The 19,001-nt window shown below is 40.7% G+C and overlaps 1 protein-coding gene across 2 annotated transcripts in view; it reads right to left on the bottom strand.

Moving 5' to 3' along the window:
- Window positions 1–14,228: 14,228 nt before the first annotated feature.
- LOC116058793 (capping protein, Arp2/3 and myosin-I linker protein 3-like) overlaps window positions 14,229–19,001 on the bottom strand; it is a 45,459-nt gene continuing 40,686 nt past the window's right edge. Inside the window, exons 36-40 of one of the 2 annotated variants that reach the window (XM_031311680.2) lie at window positions 17,974–18,080; window positions 17,747–17,873; window positions 15,250–15,321; window positions 14,968–15,075; window positions 14,229–14,637 (exon numbers count right to left, since the gene is read on the bottom strand). In XM_031311680.2, the coding sequence (XP_031167540.1) occupies window positions 14,597–14,637; window positions 14,968–15,075; window positions 15,250–15,321; window positions 17,747–17,873; window positions 17,974–18,080 (455 nt within the window). In that variant the 3' untranslated portion in view covers window positions 14,229–14,596. The remainder of the gene's footprint in view (window positions 14,638–14,967; window positions 15,076–15,249; window positions 15,322–17,746; window positions 17,874–17,973; window positions 18,081–19,001) is intronic. The other variant, XM_031311681.2, reaches the window with a different exon arrangement.

Raw genomic sequence — 19,001 nt, forward strand, 5'->3', positions numbered from 1 at the left:
AGTTTCTCTTCCTCTCTTTCTCTGTTTTAACCTCTCTATCTGTCCATCATTTGTGTTTCCGGGGAAGGCTTAGCAGCTAAACCAACAGGGCCTCCCATGAGGGTGAGGGACAAAGAGAGGGAGAGACACAGAGGAACTTACCTCATACTTCATGCCAAACACACCACCACCCCTCCTGCATCTGCAGCCATACACACATTTGTCCCACAGCTACTTAGATTCATCTCAGTGCGCCTCAAATTCAGATGGGACTCCATTTTACAGCCCGAGACTGTTCACTGTTCTTCTGCAGCCTTATTTCCAGAGGTATATTTAGGTAATAAGCCTTTTAAGGATCCCACACTGTGATTATCGTAATGGGAAGAGATAGTAGTAGTGAGTAGTAGATGCTGTAGAGGTTCTATTCTAATTGCAGCTTGTATTTTTCCTACTACTGTGTGTTAGATTAAAACAGCTAATTTAATTTTTACAACTAGTCACATAAATGCCCTGTGCTCATGTACAGACTTTCATTTTCTGGAAATAATGAAAACACTTGTGGGTCTTTGGGCAGTGCATTTTGATGGGCTTTTAAAGGACTAGTTCAACATTTTGGAAATAGGCCTATCAGGGCTCCAGACTAACTTTTTGCCTTGGTTGCACTGGTGCGCCTAACTTTTTTATTTAGGTGCACCAGCACAAAATTTAGGTGCACCCAAATTTTTCCTTGCATCACCGTTAACGCTGAATGGCGATACACGATATATAGCTCTGTATTTTTTTACAAAGTGGGCTAAATGTTCAGTTTTAAGTCAAAGCCACTTTTCACAAACTCTTTCATTAAAACAGATTGTGATTAAAATAAAATGCAAAGAAAGGGTTTCCTTCCCAGTTTAAAAATATACAGCTGCAACACATGTAAATGAAAGTTATCTGAAATAAATAGCCGAGGATATATTTAAAAAAAATATATCTCTGAGAAAGCTCCTTCACTTGTTTTCAACAACAATAACAGACTGATTAAAAGAGAGAGAGGATGCCTGAATAGCTCAGTTGGTATATATAGAGGTTCGACTCCGACCTGCGGCCCTTTCCTGCATGTCATTCCCCCTCTCTCTCCCCTTTCATGTGGGAGAGAGAGGGGGAGTGCGATGGACTGAAACGTATGCTACTCACAGAGTGACAGCTGACTCATTATGAATGGGTCCAGCATGGGTCGAATGTGCTTTGGTGGGTCAGCGGCGTTACACACGTCTTGTGTAGGCTATGAAATGTCTGTATTGTCACTGCGCTGCATTTTTATGAACTATGATATTCTGGCCATGGGTCACATCTCTCGCCCAGGTCCAGCAGGCTCCGTCTCACAAGCTATTACTCAACCAACTGAAGTTAGTTGCATTTAATAACTTCTAATGTGTTTTTCGCCGTGGCGGCCACAATAACAGAGAGTTACCAGCGGAAACACTGGTACCACAGGTTTCCCTCTCATACTTAACAATATATAGCTGTGTTAATAACAATTAAAACTGTAGACAAATGTCAGCAGCAGCAAAGCCGTGTGTGAGTGAATGGGGGCGGGGCTGCGTGGAGAGAGATCCAAACACAGGCACGGCTTTACAGAAGGAATGAGTCATGTAACGCAACATTAAACCATATCGATATAAACGACATCGCTTCGTTCGTGGAGAGGCAGCGGATGCGAGGACGTTAGGTGCACCGGTGCGACCTAGGAAAAATCTTAGTCGCACCCTTACAAATTTTGGTCGCACTCTAGAGCCCTGGCCTATGAGTCCTGTTGTCACACACAACCAGCAGAGACACCAGGAAGTTACTGTCCCCATCCAAAAAAAAAAAGAACATAACCCCCGTATAGCCACAACATTTTGATTTTTAAATGTTATTTTTTTTTAATACTTTGAACACAATAAACTAAATGTATTCCATCTCCATTATTTTGGGGTGGCAGCAGAAATCTCAAAGACACATATCTGAAAACCCCAAATAATAATGTGTGAAACTATTGCTTGGTGATTTGGGTACTCTGACCCTTTAAGCTTACACATCTACCATCATTGCCCAAACACCCCTCAATGGAAAGCTCAGCTCTCCGTCACCTTGTAAACCCGGTTTCATATCCTCTAGCTTTTAGCCTCTGAGAGGCTTGAAGGGCCACGTAGGGTCATGGAACCGGACAAACTCAGGACCAGACTGTACCACAAGCAGAGGTGAGGGTTTAAAGAACAAGAGGACAAGAAATAACACATAAAAAGAAGATGTGAATGAAAGAGCGACAGAGTTGAGGACAGGCCTGGACTGTTTGGACAGATGGTGTGAGGTGGAAGCCTGTAGGGTCCCACTACCCTCAGCCTGATCCCACAGATACATGTCCTAATCCCGGCTAACTCTGCTACAAGCAACAGGCTTACACGTCTCACCCCCGCCCTCGCTCTAAGGATCTGTCTCCTTCACTCTCTACACAACACACACACACACACACACACACACACACACACACACACACACACACACACACACACAGAGGCTGTTATATCAAGGCAGCTCAAAGACAAACACCTTTTTTAATGGTTTGACTAACCTGTCTAATCCTGGATCAGAGCGATGGCAAAACATTAATGGAAGTGCTGAAAAGGTTTGAGTACTATAATAAGGGATAGAAAAAACAATGCACGCACTTGAAGACATTTAATTTATCCAAATCACACAAACAAAAGTTTTATTTTTCAGGTTTTGAGATATATGTCTTTGAGATTTCTGCCTCCACTCCAATACAATGGAGGTCAATCAAATTTAGTTTGTAGCTGCTCACAGCATTGGACATTGCATTTCATTGCATTTAATAACATTTTTAGGACAATTAGAGAGTAAGTAGTTCTACTTAAATTTTGAATAATTTGGTTGAACCAACCCTTGAACTTTGAGGCACTGTAAAACCAAATTTAGTTGTAATTAAACTTTTTAGTGGTCACTACTTATTATATATTCATAACTAAATCACATTAGTTGTTTGTAATAATCAGCTTAAGTATGCAGTGCACAAATCATGTTTGAACTGTTCTGCACTGAAGCGATGCAAAGGCTCATTGGAAAAAAAAACGGTTTCTGTCCTAGTTAAAGTGTGTTTTAATAATGTTTTGTTAATGTTGGTTGTGCATTTATGTTATCAGGGTTTTAGGGTTGTACGGTTGATTTAGTGTTCATGTTTATCTACATTTATTGTTGTACCATGACGAGACCTGGATGGGGACTGATGACGTCTGGGGCAGTGAAACAATGTTCAGTGTCAATTAAACGGAGTGGAAATCAGTAACTCTTACATTTGAGATTCACTTTCCACGCACTGCAATATATATTTCAATGTTGTATGTTGATTTTTTTCCATTCAGACTTGTGGAACAAGTAACTCATACATTCTTCTTAAAGTCATGCTGTCACAAAGGAAAATTATATATATAAATATATGTTAACAACTTATTTCTTTAGTATTGATAAGTAATTTTCTATTTGTAATGTTTCTTAGCAGGCATAATTTAACATGCTTATTTTAGACAACATGACTCCAGAAAAAAATAATTTATGTTAATAATGATTTTTAGTAATGACTACTAATGTCAACTTGATTCGTCTACAGCATCAACTTACCGCTCTGTGTTAAAGGAGAAATCAGGCACAAAATTAACCTAGTTTATAAAGACCAAGAGGGTAAGCCTCTCCCCGGAATGTGTAGCTCCTATGGCGCTATTTTGATGCTACCAAGCCATCACCTCCCGTTAGCATTCCATTGACTGCCATTCATTTTGGTGCCACTTTGACAGCGAATAACTTTACATCTGAAGACTATTTGTCCATTGTTTATTTCTAAAGAAACACGACAATGTATAAAAGGCTCCATTACCTTGTACCTCACGTTATGGCTCCATAGCAGACGTTTTTGTAAAAATAGGCTAACGATTGTGTCATAACCACGCGACTTACTTTCACATAGTAGAGGAATTACTGTATAGTACAGGAGAAGCTCGCAGGCAGTTTGGACTTACATTTGCTGTTTAAGTTTAATTACTAATGTTAACTATCATTTTAGTGATCAATAATTAGCCTGTGTCTATGATATCTCCTTACATATACCTATGCTCTCCGTCTCTGCTAGATTGGGAATGATTGAGATTTCTCTTGGCACAGCTACCAGAAGACTTCCAACTTTCAGACAGGTTGCTCACGTCACATCTACGTCGTCTCTCTCAGCTGGAGGCTGCTCAGTAACGCTCAGCCATCACCGGAAAAGTGCTTCTAATATCCTTCACTGGTCTCCGTCCAGAGCAACGGGATCTGTTGGTCCAGTTTATATATGTCTATGATAAAGACAGTACCGTTCGGTATACAGGCGGGCACCATCTTGGGAAAACAGTCACGATCAGTCGAACGACGAACGCCGTGCAACCAGTTACCAGTAACATAGCTCAAGCATGGCGTTCGTCGTTCGACTGGTCGTGACTGTTTTCCCAAGATGGCGCCTGCCTGTATACATGAACGGTACTGTCTTTATAAACTATCTTTTTAATAAACTGTCTGTACACTTACAAAGTTCTCAATGCTTCGGTGTACATGTAGGGACTAGAGGGCTGCATTGGGATTGGGTCCCGCTGGGACCCAACGCAAATCTCGCGGGAGCGGGTGGTTTTAACTTTGCTGCGGGCGGGAGTGGGCGGCTAAAAAAAACACTGCGGGATTCGGATGTAGCCTGGAACCCCCCCACGCCAGCAGAAACCATAGATATACATATATACTGACTGAGTATATACTGTATAGGCCATCTATGAGCAGACACCAGCGTGTCTGAGCCTCCCAGAACGGGGGAGCTCCGAGCCAAGACTCCGTCCACCGTCCGCTCGCTCCCTCATCCTCGGCTCCTTCCTCCCTCTCGCTCCCTCTCCTCTCTCCCTCATCCTCGGCCCCTTCCTCCCCCTCTCTCCCTCTCCTTCTGCTCCTTCCTCCCCGTCTAACAGCAGCAAGCACCTGCCTTCTTTGCCTTCATCTTCTCCCTATTAACCTATAAAATGTTTTCTCATGCGGGACGGGAGAAGACACAACGTCAATACATCTCTATTATTGTGCGGGCATAAATTCTCAGAGTTTTGCGGGTGCGGGCGGGTGTGGACGTACACATTGCGGGAGCGGGCGGGAGTGTAACACACATGTTGCGGGTGCGGGCGGTAATGGTCAGAAATTCGCCGGGAGCGGGCGGGAGCGGGATGAAGAAAACAGTCCCGCGCAGGGCTCTAGTAGGGACCCTCATGATGCTACTGTGGAAGTGTGGTGATATTTTGAGCCTTGTTAGTGGTATAGAAATAGCGATTTCTTTTTACTTTACCAGTGCCCTGACGAGTGTTATAAGCTAATTAGCGGTTTGCGCTAAAACTGTTCACATTCGATTAGCATGAAAACATATTCCAGAGAACGGTCGACTCGGTACATGTGTTATTAACCCCTAGGTTCATTTTGCACCAGATTTCTCCTTTAATACAACTTGACCTGTTATGTTTCACCTTGTGTAAAAAATCTTGACGGTTTAAGGCAGTAAAGTAAAGTCAACTAATTCGGGATAACAGTGTAAAACACCATTGCAAGAACAGAAACAAAGAGGGGTCATATTAGTTTTGCATGTCAATGGGCCTTTTTCACAGCCGACATTTTGACTAATCAAGTATAACAGCATAGGTGTTACTATCACTGTAATATTATAACAATGGTTCAAGTGTCCCAGCAAGCTGTGTGACAGAGTCAGCATGCACAATACAACAATAAGGATCCTTAAATTGAAGCAGCTTAAATAGAATTCAGCTAAGGAGGTAACGTTTTAGGTTTGGTTTGTCTGTTTGTCTGTCTGTCAACAGGATTACGGAAAAACTATTGGCACGATTTTCACGGAACTTGCTGGAAGGGTGTAGCATGGGCCATGGAAGAACCCATTACATTTGGGAGCGGATCCGAATCACAGAGCGGACACACAAATTGTTTTTCATGGGCATTAGTAACCAGTGGCTATGGCTTTTTAGGTAGCTCTGTGTATTTTGGCCATCTCCGTTGTTTAGATGCCAAACACGAGACTCAGTGGCAACGTTCAGATGGAGAGATGTGATTGATTATCTCGTTATATTAATAGTACAAGCTTACACAGCGTCCCCCTCAAAATGTGCATTATGCAATAAGTGTTATAGTGGCCCTGATGGCTGGTTCTAATAGTTTTGGAAATATATCCAGACATATATTGTGGTTGCAGAGTTGCATATCATAGAAGACTGGATTATTGGGTTTGGCGGAGGTCTGCGCTCTCTGAGTGCTCTTCTAGTTTATACAGTGCTTTTACTAATGTGATATTTCAAAATGACTTCTGTGAAACAAGGCTTTTCACCAACCTACCATATGCTATATGTACAGTACGCTGCATATGTTTCCATGAAAACTCACAAATCAAAGGGAAAAAGTCAGCTCCATGTTGTATGCCTCTTTCATAGCTAACAAATGCGACTGATTGGCATTCGACCTATCATTACATTAAACAACATTTGCTATTCTGATAACGTTATATCAAAGTTAAAGGTATGGTTCGAAAGTTAGATGAGAAGATCAAAACGTGGTATCGATCTTCTCATCTAACTCTCGGCAACAAAGGGAATAAGCACATTCCCCAAAATGTCAAGCTATTCCTTTAAAGTCTTCTGACGTGTTTGCATTATTTTGTCTACCCACTATGACTTGAAACATCACTGTAATATCAGCAGGATGCCTCACAGCTCAATGATTTATTTCCCTTCTGATTGAATTTGGATATAGAAAACGATTGTCGCATGCTGCAACGTTTTCATTATGATCAGACGCATTCAGACCCACGCTGTTACATTCTCTTCATCTCTTTGGTAAAATCTGCCCCGGGGAATATTGTTTATCATCTAACTTTCTTGCTCCCCCTTCTCCCGGCTGCCTCTAATCTCAGTGTTTTTTGTAACAGGCATCTAATCCATCACTTCAACTGTTAAGATTGAAACTGCCCATTGAAGTCTGATTTAGAGCTTGTGTAGATTACACGATTTGGCATTTCATGCCTTTTAAGGTATTTGCTGCTTTTATTGATTTTCATTCCAGGCCATCTGACACCATGACATTGTTGTTTGTATTTGTGCGTTAAGTGTGTTTACTCATGCTGTCCACACGTCGGGTCTCATTGTGAGTAGATTTATCGGCTAGTCACAGGATTAGCGCTGATTCTCTCCCTGAAACTAGTGTCAGATTAACAGATACCCATGCGTTCATAAGCCATCTGTAATGTAGACATAAGCTGTCAGTACCCCTGCTATGTGCTCACCCACTCCAGCCTCAACTGTCTAACCCCACCTCAGATCAATGATACCACTTAATCATGATCATAACACTTCCATTCATTCATAGGCGTAATTTACGGGGGGATATGGGGGAGGGGGGTGTCAAAACTGGCCTGTGCAATAAAAAATAAAAAAAAATCTAATCTAATAATAAATTCCTTTACAAAGACATTTGCACCATAACTTGATGCAGGTAAGGCACAAATTGTTGCAGAAAATGCACCGGAATGCAGGAAATTAAGTGTTTGATATGCTCAAATTTTTTTTCAAAAGTGGAGATCTCAACCCCCCAATGTTGAACCCAAAGCAACGCCCTTGCTTCTATTTATTCCGTGGCAGGTGTATGAGTGCTGCTGCTGCTGCTGCTGGAGGTTAATCTGGTCATTTAGGGGTAGAGCTGTAATCGGGCCTTAAAAGTTGCACGCACACAGCTCTTTTGCCTTTTGTCAAGAATGAGTCATTTATACATTTTTTAACATAATTTATTTATGACTAACGTAGGCTATAGGCCACTTGGAAGTTGGAACAAAGAAATAAAATAAGTCCTCCAGAGGCCAGCCTCCGTTTCACCTCCTCAGCATCCATTTTCACGCTAATCGAAACACATCACCTGACTGCTCATTAACGCGCAACCCGGAGCGCAAGCCCGAGCCCGGCCCGAGCCCGGCCCGAGCCCGGCCCGAGCCCGTGTAAAATGATAGAAATGAAGACTTTTCGGGTCCCGTTGGGTTCGGGCAAAGATCTTCAGCTCTATTTAGGTGTTTAATTCTTTGGAGAAGTTTGCCATCAAACAGGTGATAATGTGTTGGGAAAATGATGCATGTCATTACTACATTATTACTTATGTTGATGTGCTGCTCTGTTTTTCTTTCTTTTTTTTACTTCCTTCTTTGGGGGCTCGTCCGGGGTCCCCCCCCCCCAAAAAAAAAAAAAAAAACGCAGCAGGCCCTGCTATAAGCAGGAGGGCCATCACACTAGGGATGCAACGATACATGCAAGTCATGATTCGATATGATTCACAATTTTAAGTTCACGATACGTTCTTTTTTTTCACGATTTTTTTAACAGAATGAGCTGCAGACTAATGACAGAAAAATATTCTTTTATATAAACTGTGCGAAACAACAGATGTGTCCTCTTATCAAAAGTCTAATTAAAATTGTGTTTTATCTGAATAAATAAATAAATAAATAGAATAGAAAATCTCTTCAAATGAATAAACCAAGAAGATGTAGTGACGTCTGAAGTCAAACAAGTGAAATCTAAAGTAAATTATGCCCTGGGCCATTTCAAAATTGTATCGCGATTTATTTTTTTAAAAATCTCAACCGCTTGTAATCTTTACACATTTATATCCATTTTTAACCGATTCACGATGCATCGTTACATCCCTAGTTGATGCAAGCTGTTTCACTGTATGAAAGTGATAACGTTTCACTCACAGCATGTTTGGTATGTATCCATGAATAAATTAACTTATTTGCCTTCATAAATGACAAAATGTTGCTCATAAATCATCATCACCCGCAACCGACTTTTTGTATTAATTCAAGTACAACAACTATAATGTTGCTGGAGGGCTCTAAAGCTAGACAGGCGGCTTAAAATGTCCAACCTAACATCAATACTGACACAACCAAACATGAAGTATTAGACTACTTTAATCTTGAAAAAACACAGATGAACAGAGATGGAAATCGGGGGGGCAGCAGACAGAGAGGTGCGTGAGGAAGAGAGGGATGAACGGATTAGGGTGGTCGATACTTTGGCTCCTCTCCCAGACTGAGAGATGACGCTATATCTGTGATTTCATTCCTCGTCCCCCCCACCCCCTCCTTCTTCCCTCACTTAGAGCTACTCTGGTTTTTCTCTCCTCCATCATCTTCTCTTACTGGATTTTTTTTTACTGGAAGAACAAACACTTAGTATCCAACATAAATAAACATAGAATGTTCTCATCATAGGTGTAATTTACAGGGTGGATGGGGCCCCCCCGTAATCAAAACTGTATATATATATATATATATATATATATATATATATATATATATATATATTAAGCAGATAATATATATGTTATTATCTATTATTTCTATCTCCTACATTTTTATTGTATTTACTTGAATTTGCACATTTGATTAGTTGATTCTTGGAAAAATAAGACTTTGGATGATTTATTTTCTAGTTCACATTTTACATAAAATCCAGTAGTTTGATTTTGTTGGTGTTGTTAATGCTGCCGTTGGTCTTTATCTACACATTTCTCTGACTTCTGCTGTGATGGCACACTTTTTTTGTAGCAACAAAAATGAAAAACCTTTAACTTCAACTTCAACTTTATTGATGTCACCAGCCGAGAATTTGTGGTGCAGCAAGGCATACGTGTAAGACAATCAGACACACAAAAGGCAACAGAAGGAAATCCACATTAGGTGGAGCACTGAATAATAAACACATGGAATACATAAATCATATCATTTAAAGTAAAGGTCCTAAAATCTATAATTAAGGTGCCAGTTTTTCCATCATAAAGTGCTAGTGCGATAAAATTGAGATAAATAAATGCACACATCTATAAAAAGCGTCATCAATCCCTAATAAAATCTGAGCAACAAGTACCATCACAAATAAAACTACAACCAATCCTACAATAAAAAACTAGTACCATCAATGATACGACTGAAACGGACCCTAATGCCCTATATACACACACTAAGAAACACCATAGAAATAAAAATCCAACCAATAATCAGAATAATCAGAAATTTGGGCGCCCGGGTAGCTCAGTTGGTAGAGCGGGCACCCATATACGGAGGTTTACTCCTCGACGCAGCGGGCCCGGGTTCGACTCGGAACCGCGGCCCTTTGCTGCATGTCATTCCCCCCTCTCTCTCCCCTTTCATGTCTTCAGCTGTCCTGTTAAAAATAAAGGCCGAAAATGCCCCAAAAGTAATAATAATAAAAAAAGAAGAATCAGAAATTCATAATAAACAACAGAATCATAAAATTCCTATGAATGTATTCACAATCAAAACAGCCCATTTTTTTAAATGCAGGATGGTACACTTCCTTCTGACTTTAAACACAAAGTACATTATATAATTACATGATGGTGATTAGCCGTAGCCAGCCGCTGTGCAGGTCCTGGTTCTGGTCCTGGTGACTGATTTGAGCCGCTCTGTCTAACAAACAGGCCACCGGGCCATAAGGTGACTCCAAAGGCAGCAGTCCCTGTCAGTCATTAGGGAGACGGTTCCCATGACGACCTGGCTGAACAGCTCACTCACAAGTCGTCACGACACGGTTGTAATTACATCAAATTTCACTGCATCTTATCATTGTCTGCTTTCGTGAGTCATTTCCCATGGAACTGCTGTGGCACAAATATGATCCAGCAGGCCTGCTGGGAGGAGCCACATGCAAAAACACTTTCACAGCTTGTTCATGCTCCGACAGCACGGAGCAAGATGTTTAACAGCCTCATTCAGGATTAAATACTTATAACAGGCAAGTTTAGTAGATTTGCTGTATGTAGAAGGAAACTGTTTTTATTCTGTTTTAGCTACAAGAACTGAGCCTGGACTCACAAGTCATTGAGGCCTTTTTTTCTCACACACGGTGGATCCTCCTTCAGGCCGGAAGGAAGAGGAGAGGATTTGGATTTTGGGAGGTATTGTGTGAGCACAATCATGCACATTGCTGTGGACTGCCTGCATCCTTTCATTTTCTCACGTCTTTCTCCTCTACCCACACATGTTCTCTCTCTGGCTCCTCTCTTCCCTCGGCCTTCATGTGATCATGTTGCTTGGTAACTGCAGAAGAATGATGAGAAGAGTAGGATGTGTTCGAGTGCCTCCTATGCGATGTGATGTGTCTTCACATCAGCTGTAAAGAATACGGTGTACCGTGGCCAAATAACAGCCATAAGGAAATTCACTGTAAAATATTTAACTTCAGATTTCAGAACCTATAATGATACCCATAACCTATAAACCACACTTTTTGGTTAGCGTTGATAGGGAAAGGAAAATTGTGCTTTTAGTTTAAAATAATGAAGATCTGTCCTCCTTCAAGAGCATTTGATGAGGTGCCATCGGGCAAGGCACTTAATCCTTAATTGCTGAGCAGCAAACAAACACTATAGTTGCAATAAGGCTCTCTGATCGGAATGAATATCACAGTTTAATGTAAAGCTTAATTGAGAAAAATAAAAGCCCATATGTTTAGCAAAACAACTCTTGCTTGGAAAGTGTAAAAAAATAAAAAATAAATCTAGAAATCGAACAAAATCTGTGTATTTAAAGTGTCGAAGCGGCACTTTCTGCAGCTGCTTTTTAGACAATATTCATCAACTGTGGGCACATTCATTTTGGGGAATGATCCTTACATGAGAGGACTCACCACTGTGGAGTCCACATTCAAGGTGGAGTGGGTATGAAAGTTCAAGCCAACACTAAAGTTATATTTCACTGCGGGGACTGCCAATGCACTGCCTGTAATCTCACCATAAATCAAAATTTGAGATGTTAAATTGCTTCCGGAGAGACTCAATTGTAGCTCACACACTGGGCTAAGATATTAAATCATCTTTTATTAGGGAAAACGGCAGAGATTAGGATTAATTAACAAGGATATGACGGCTGAATGAATAAATAGATTAATTAATGTTCACACACAGCACCTCCCTCATCCAAGCAGCTGTAACATCTGGGGGAAACTGTTCTTACAACAGTGCAGAATATACAAGTGTAATATTAGGTGAACACAGCAATTCGTCTCAGTCATCTGAAAAAAAAAAAACTGCTTAGCATTTCCCCAGAGGCTGTTTGCTCGTTAAAAAATGACTTGGTTTAAAAAAAACAGCATCTTTATCCACATTTCAACAAACTGCAAAGATTTCCTCACTCTGGCAGAAACTCGTGTCTGACTCATTACAGCATCTTCAGAAAAAAAGGTCACGGCACGGTTGCTAACGACAACCTGTGAGACTGCTGCTCTACTGAAATCATTTGTGTGTGTGTGTGTGTGTGTGTGTGTGTGTGTTTCATATGTAGGGATCAGTCGCCCCCTGCTGTTTCTCACATTCTTTGAGTTCTGAATATATGTGGTTGCCATGTCAACCGCAGAGGTGCATGGCATGGTGCAAGTCAGGTAAATTTAGCATCCACCTGTAATCATGGAATCAAACCAGTCAGCTGGATGTGTTTACAGCTTACAGTTGATACCTGCTAACCTTCATTTATTTAAGTTTTTGAGATAGTGAACTAATTAGACATTAATTATTAATAATTATAAACACACAAAGACGCATTTGCCCTCTTTGGCCACTTGGGGGCAGCAGAAACAAGCTGAAAAACACTACATTGACATATTATCACCTTGCTGATTTGGCGAACTTGTTGTCTATTTACACATCCAGCTGACATGCAGCAACATTAGCATTCATATAAAGTTGTGTTTCTTCCCACGTAATGAATATTAGTCTATTATTTACTCTCCTTTTAGCTGTTTTCCACCAACTCGTGAGGGAAATACCTGGCTGTTTAGCTGCTAAATGCTCCACTACTGTACTGTATGTTCACTAGTTGCTAACTTTGTCTGGTGCTGGGTAGCATACGGTGGATTTTTATGGCTTTTTTCAGCTCCATAGAGCTGAATTATGTGTGGGTTCATCACTACAAGCAGCCATGTGATCCATTGTTAAAATAAAAATATTGATTATAGCTGCTATAAGTATATTTAAACTGAAACAATACATTTATTGTGATATGTTTCAGCTAACTGAACAGATACGATAAGAAACAGGCAAAATGCATTATGGCAGTCAATAATGCGGCTCTGGTGAAGTTGTCTCTTTGCTTGTTCATAACTTGTTCTGTGATCAATACAGAATTGCCAGATGTAAAGTGCTGGGATGAAGTTGACATCCAGTGTGTCTCTCACAGTTATTTGCACCCAGTCCCCAGCCCCTGGCTGTTTGTAGAGAATCAGGTAGCTCGTCATGGTGGATGAATGGGTCAAACACAGGACTATCACTCAGGGGACTGGTGTTTGAAGCCCATTAGGAACCTCATTTTTACATTAGGCTGACTTGTTATTGACTGCTGGTTTGTCACCTTGTTGTAGCAACTTCAACTTAACATTACACGTGGTTAAAGTTGTAAATCCAAGCAAAAATACTTGGTTAGTTTTAGGAAAAGATCATGGTTTGGGTCAAAATAAGTAAGTTAAGTAATCAATAAATTGACCTATGGCTTCAGACCAGACTTGAACCCCAACCTGTGTTTATGCACCCCAACCATCAACCCCATGCACATATATCCATACATACTTATGCACACATACATACATACTCACACGTTTTGCATGCAAGTGAAGTATATATGTATGCGCAAGTGAAGTATATACAGTATGTATGCGCAAGTGAAGTATGTATGTATGCGCAAGTGAAGTATATATGTGCAAATGTTTAGTACCAGTATATATCTATATGCAGATAAAGTATATATGTATGTGCAAGTGTTTAGTACTGGTATATACAGTATGTATGTGCAAGTGAGGTATTACTTTTTGGCCTAGGCGGCTTCTCATATGGTTGAGTTAACATTAGCTAACAATAACAGCCACAGCAAGAGTCATAGTTGTTTTCCATAAGTGTTTTATTCATACAGTGAGGGTGCTCATACATAATATTTATTTTCTTCTATAAAATATATTACCTTTCAGTTCCTGAAAGCAAAACTAGATATAAATCATCAAGTTTCATCTGATAAGAAGCAACTCATTTTCAAGTGTCAACCAAGGCAATCAACTGTATCAGCAGTCAGAAATGAATGACATTCTAACAAAGACTTGTTTTTTCTGTCTAGCAAAGTCACAATGCTCCAACACGCGACTCAGCGTCCACCGACACAAAAGACAATGATCCTTGGGCGTTCTAAAGTAGCAAATACTGTTAAAATACTGTAGCCACAAAAAGAGTTTTCATGTGAGAGGAAAGCAAAGACAGAAACACAGTCAGGGTGAAGAGGGAGGGACGTGACTTTATAAAGAGTGTTTCGACAGAAGCAGGTGACTGATGCTTTATGATGTCTGTCAGACAATTTCTCTCTGGCTCTCCCGTTCTTGTAAAAGGGTTTTCTTTGTTTCCTCGTTGGGTTAAATGCTCCACAGTTGTCATGACATCGCTTCGGTAGGGCAGCGGCGGGTGGATTTCCCAGTCATCACAACAGCTCGCTGTGACCAGAGGCTGAGTTGAGGCTGTCTGTAAAATAAAACAGGATAGGAAACTGATCATTGGCGGGGACTATATCACTGTGGTTGATCATTACACGTATCTATTCAGCTGCAAGCTACAGACACAACCAACTGTCAAATTTCACAAAGTTCACAACATGTAGAAATGCTAAGTATCTACTGTATTTTCTATTTCCCTTTTTATAGAAAGCAATTTAATGATCATATTCCACAACAACAGTAACACATACTGTGGTGTTTTAGTACCACTTGACTCACACACACACACACACACACACACACACACACACACACACACACACACACACACACACATAAAAAAAATAGAGACGTGTACCAGACAAGTCCAGTGACTTATTTCTGTTTTGGGGTAGTCTAGGTTTTTTCACGGGGGGTTTGCGATTTGGGGGCTTCTCAACGTTATTAGGGCTTTCCCTGTCAGTGCCTGAGTTCAGTGAGGACAAAAAAACCACAAATGAACAGTTAGATACAGACGCTTTACACACAGATAAACGTATATACATAAATTCCCAACATAAATATACAGTGTATCCTGTTAAAATAATAATAGGGTAAATAATAAGAGTATATACTGTGATGGAGAAAAGACTAATTGTACCTGCGTCGCAAGACATGGCCTTTCTGTGTCTCTGTGGTTTCACTGGTGCCTGAGGTCTCAATCCTTCTTCACCTGAACAACAGGTATGAAAGAAACATGAGGAATATGTACTGTTACCATTAGAAGTTAGTAGGTTTAAAAGTCTGAAAAGAATGGGCTGTGTCCTCGTTGTGTGTCTGAGTGTGGTCGAGACCTACCCTATTTGTAAAGTGTCTCGAGAAAACTCTTGTTATGATTTGATACTATAAATAAAATTGAATTGAATTTATATGATGATTTAAAGGTCCCATGGCATGAAAATTTCACTTTATGAGGTTTTTTAACATTAATATGAGTTCCCCCAGCCTGCCTATGGTCGCCCAGTGGCTAGAAATGGTGATAGGTGTAAACCGAGCCCTGGGTATCCTGCTCTGTCTTTGAGAAAATGAAAGCTCAGATGGGCCGATCTGGAATCTTCCCTTTATGATGTCATAAGGAGAAAGGTTACCTCCCCTTTCTCTGCTTTGCCCGCCCAGAGAATTTGGCCCTCCCATGAGAAAGAGAGAGACATCATGGCTTGCAAACAAGCAAAGTGGCAGTTGGTCAAGGCCACACCCCCACCCTCCACCTTGCCCCCCCCCTCTCTCCTCCTCAATAGCATTCAAAGCTACAGACACAGAAATGGCACATCCTAAGGAAAGCTCATTGTGGGACTGGCTCTAGTGGCTGTAATTCTGCACCAAGGCTGAATTTCGGGAAAGAGACTTCAGATACAGTATTAGGGGACCACTAAGGTCTATATAAAAGAGACTTCAGATACAGTATTAGGGGACCACTAAGGTCTATATAAAAGAGACTTCAGATACAGTATTAGGGACCACTAAGGTCTATATAAAAGACTTCAGATACAGTATTAGGGGACCACTAAGGTCTATATAAAAGAGACTTCAGATACAGTATTAGGGACCACTAAGGTCTATATAAAGAGACTTCAGATACAGTATTAGGGACCACTAAGGTCTATATAAAAGAGACTTCAGATACAGTATTAGGGGACCACTAAGGCCTATATAAAAGCATCCAAAAAGCAGCATGTCATGGGACCTTTAAGGGCTATGACTTCCTCTGCTTCGATGCTTATAAAAGACCAAAGTTGTGTTTTAGGATAGGACTCTTCAGGGAGAAGATTTTATGTGTAGAGCTTGCAAGAGGACACTAAACTTCTCTGTTTGTAATGTAATGACCTGCTACTATTGGCTATAATTTGTTGGAAGGAATATTTCAAATGAAATACACGTTCACTTTCTTGTTGAGACGAGAAGATCGATTTTCCACTTTCATGTCTGTTCAGTAAATTTAAGACTACAGCCGGCAGCCAATTAACTTAGCTTAGCATAGCATAGCATGAAGACTAGAAACAGAGGGAAACCGCTAGCCTGAACATATCAAAATCCTTCTAATCCGTCTAAAGCTCATGAATTAACACTGTTTGTTTAATTCGTACAAACAAGATAACACACGAAGAGTTGCAGTTTTATGGGGAGTTATGTGCCAGACAATTTCTTGGCAGTGACTTTGTGGAGTCTCTGCTGGTTGCCTGGCAACATTGCGTTGACGACAAGACTCCAGGAGGTCACTGTGCCTGGCCAAGAAGTAATCCAACACACAACCCCACTGCTGCTGTAGCTTCATAAGTGACAGATATGAGAGTGGTATACATCTTCTCATCTAACGCTCAGCAAGAAAGCCAATACGTGTATTTCCCACCATGTCTACTAACTATTCCTCTGACATTTTGACACACTGAACAAATGACAAAAAGTAAACTGAGGCAGGCATCTGAAAAAGTGTATCTGTAAATTTAAGTTATACATGTGTTAACACCACTACGTTGTTTTACTGTATTTTTAGTAGGGATGCACCAAATCCAGATTTTTGGGGTTCGGCCGAATACCAAATCCACTGGTTAAGATTCTGCCGAATCCGAAACCGAATACCGAATCCTACTGCCATCCTCAGTGTGACTGTCCTTCCTTTGCCGTACCTGAAGTTGCTGCATTTTGGCTGCTGTCTGTAGATTCCTTCATGCACAACTCGTATGTTCAACTTTCGGATGTTTCATACCAAATGTTGTAACAGCGGTGATGTTGTGTATAGTTTAGGGTCCTCGCCACCACGAGACAAATCGGCATTGCAAATTGAACATGTAGCTGGACTTGAATGGCCTTCTTTTGACTGAAAGTACTGCCAAACTACACTTGTTCTGCTCACGAGTTCCATTTTCACTTTCTCACAGCCTACTGCATTGAACGCTCCACCTACGTAAACACCTTCCCGTAATCAACGGCGCCGTCATTACGTCGACCAGCGTAGCGCGCGTAGTGCAAGCATAGGGTTCGGTTTTGGTGGAAAAACATTCTAAGGTTCGGCAGAAACCGAACCCTGTCAAAAACGCCAATATACCGAATCCGAAATCGAATCCTGGATTCGGTGCATCCCTGATTTTCAGTGGATTTACCTTGACTTGCAGCTCTGTCTGGTAATCCATGCACAGGCTTGTTAACAGGAGGCGGCACAGGAGGAGGAGGTAAGTTCCTCTCATTGGCTGATTCTTTTGGAAAAGTCACATACGAGGACGTCTTTGGCTGTTGTTTGGATGAGAACAGAAAACATGAACAAATCAAAAGATGGACTTGTATCTGTTTTTTACACAAACTGAACCATGCATGGCTATAAATTGCAAACCTTTTCTGGAATCGGAGGCGGTTGACCCTCCGAGTCTCTTCTTTTTTCTCTCTCTTTCTTTTCCATCTTTCCAGGATACTTGTCTACATCTGCTTCCTCCTCTGTACCTACGGATCAAAAACAAGTCACTGTGTCACTGACGCGTGGGTAAGGGTGGGGAGAAAAAATCGTTTCACTTATGTATCGCGATTTTTAAAATTGATTCGTTCCCCTATAATTGATATTTTCTATTTATTTATTTTTTACCAATGATTCATCCAAATATTTTCTGTTTATATGGTACCGCCAACGGCGACTACATCATATCCATTTCCGGCAAAACAGAGCGAAAGCAGAAAATGCAGAAAATCCATGTTATGTACTTCTTTACAGATGAAATAAATGTCAGACTGACTGACTGACATGTGACGTGCACTCTTCTTAGAAAACAATACGTTTTTAGAAATGTCTCATGATATATTGCTTTTAGAAGTGTAGTATTCAACTTTACTCAAATCGCAATACTCAATACTATCAAATCGCAATACTTTTAGAATCACGATTCGCGAAACAAATCGAATCGGCACCCATGTATGGTGAAAGAATCGAATCGGGACTAGAGCTGGGCGATATGGAAAAAATCAAATATCCCAATATTATTGACCAAATACCTCGATATCGATATTGTGGCGATATTTTAGGGTTGACAATTTGTGCTTTCACAAAATATGCACACAATGAGATTTTTGATAAATAATCATCAGTTATGTTGATATAATAACTATGTGGGTAAAGGCAAATAATTGAACAGCTGGAACAGTCTGGTGTGTTCAGAAAATCACATCACTTTACTGTAATGCAGCCTTTAAAACCAGGAAAATATAAGACAATATCTAGCCTCATATATCGATATAATATCGATATACTGCCCAGGCTGAATCGGGACCAAAGCATATCGTCCCGGCCCTACATGTAGGTTTGTAAACACACTGAGGTAACGATTGCAGCTGAAACTTAAAACCTTCCTTTCTAACCTGCAGCACATAAAC

This window comes from Sander lucioperca, chromosome 11, assembly GCF_008315115.2.
Source record: "Sander lucioperca isolate FBNREF2018 chromosome 11, SLUC_FBN_1.2, whole genome shotgun sequence".
NCBI classification, from domain to species: domain Eukaryota; kingdom Metazoa; phylum Chordata; class Actinopteri; order Perciformes; family Percidae; genus Sander; species Sander lucioperca.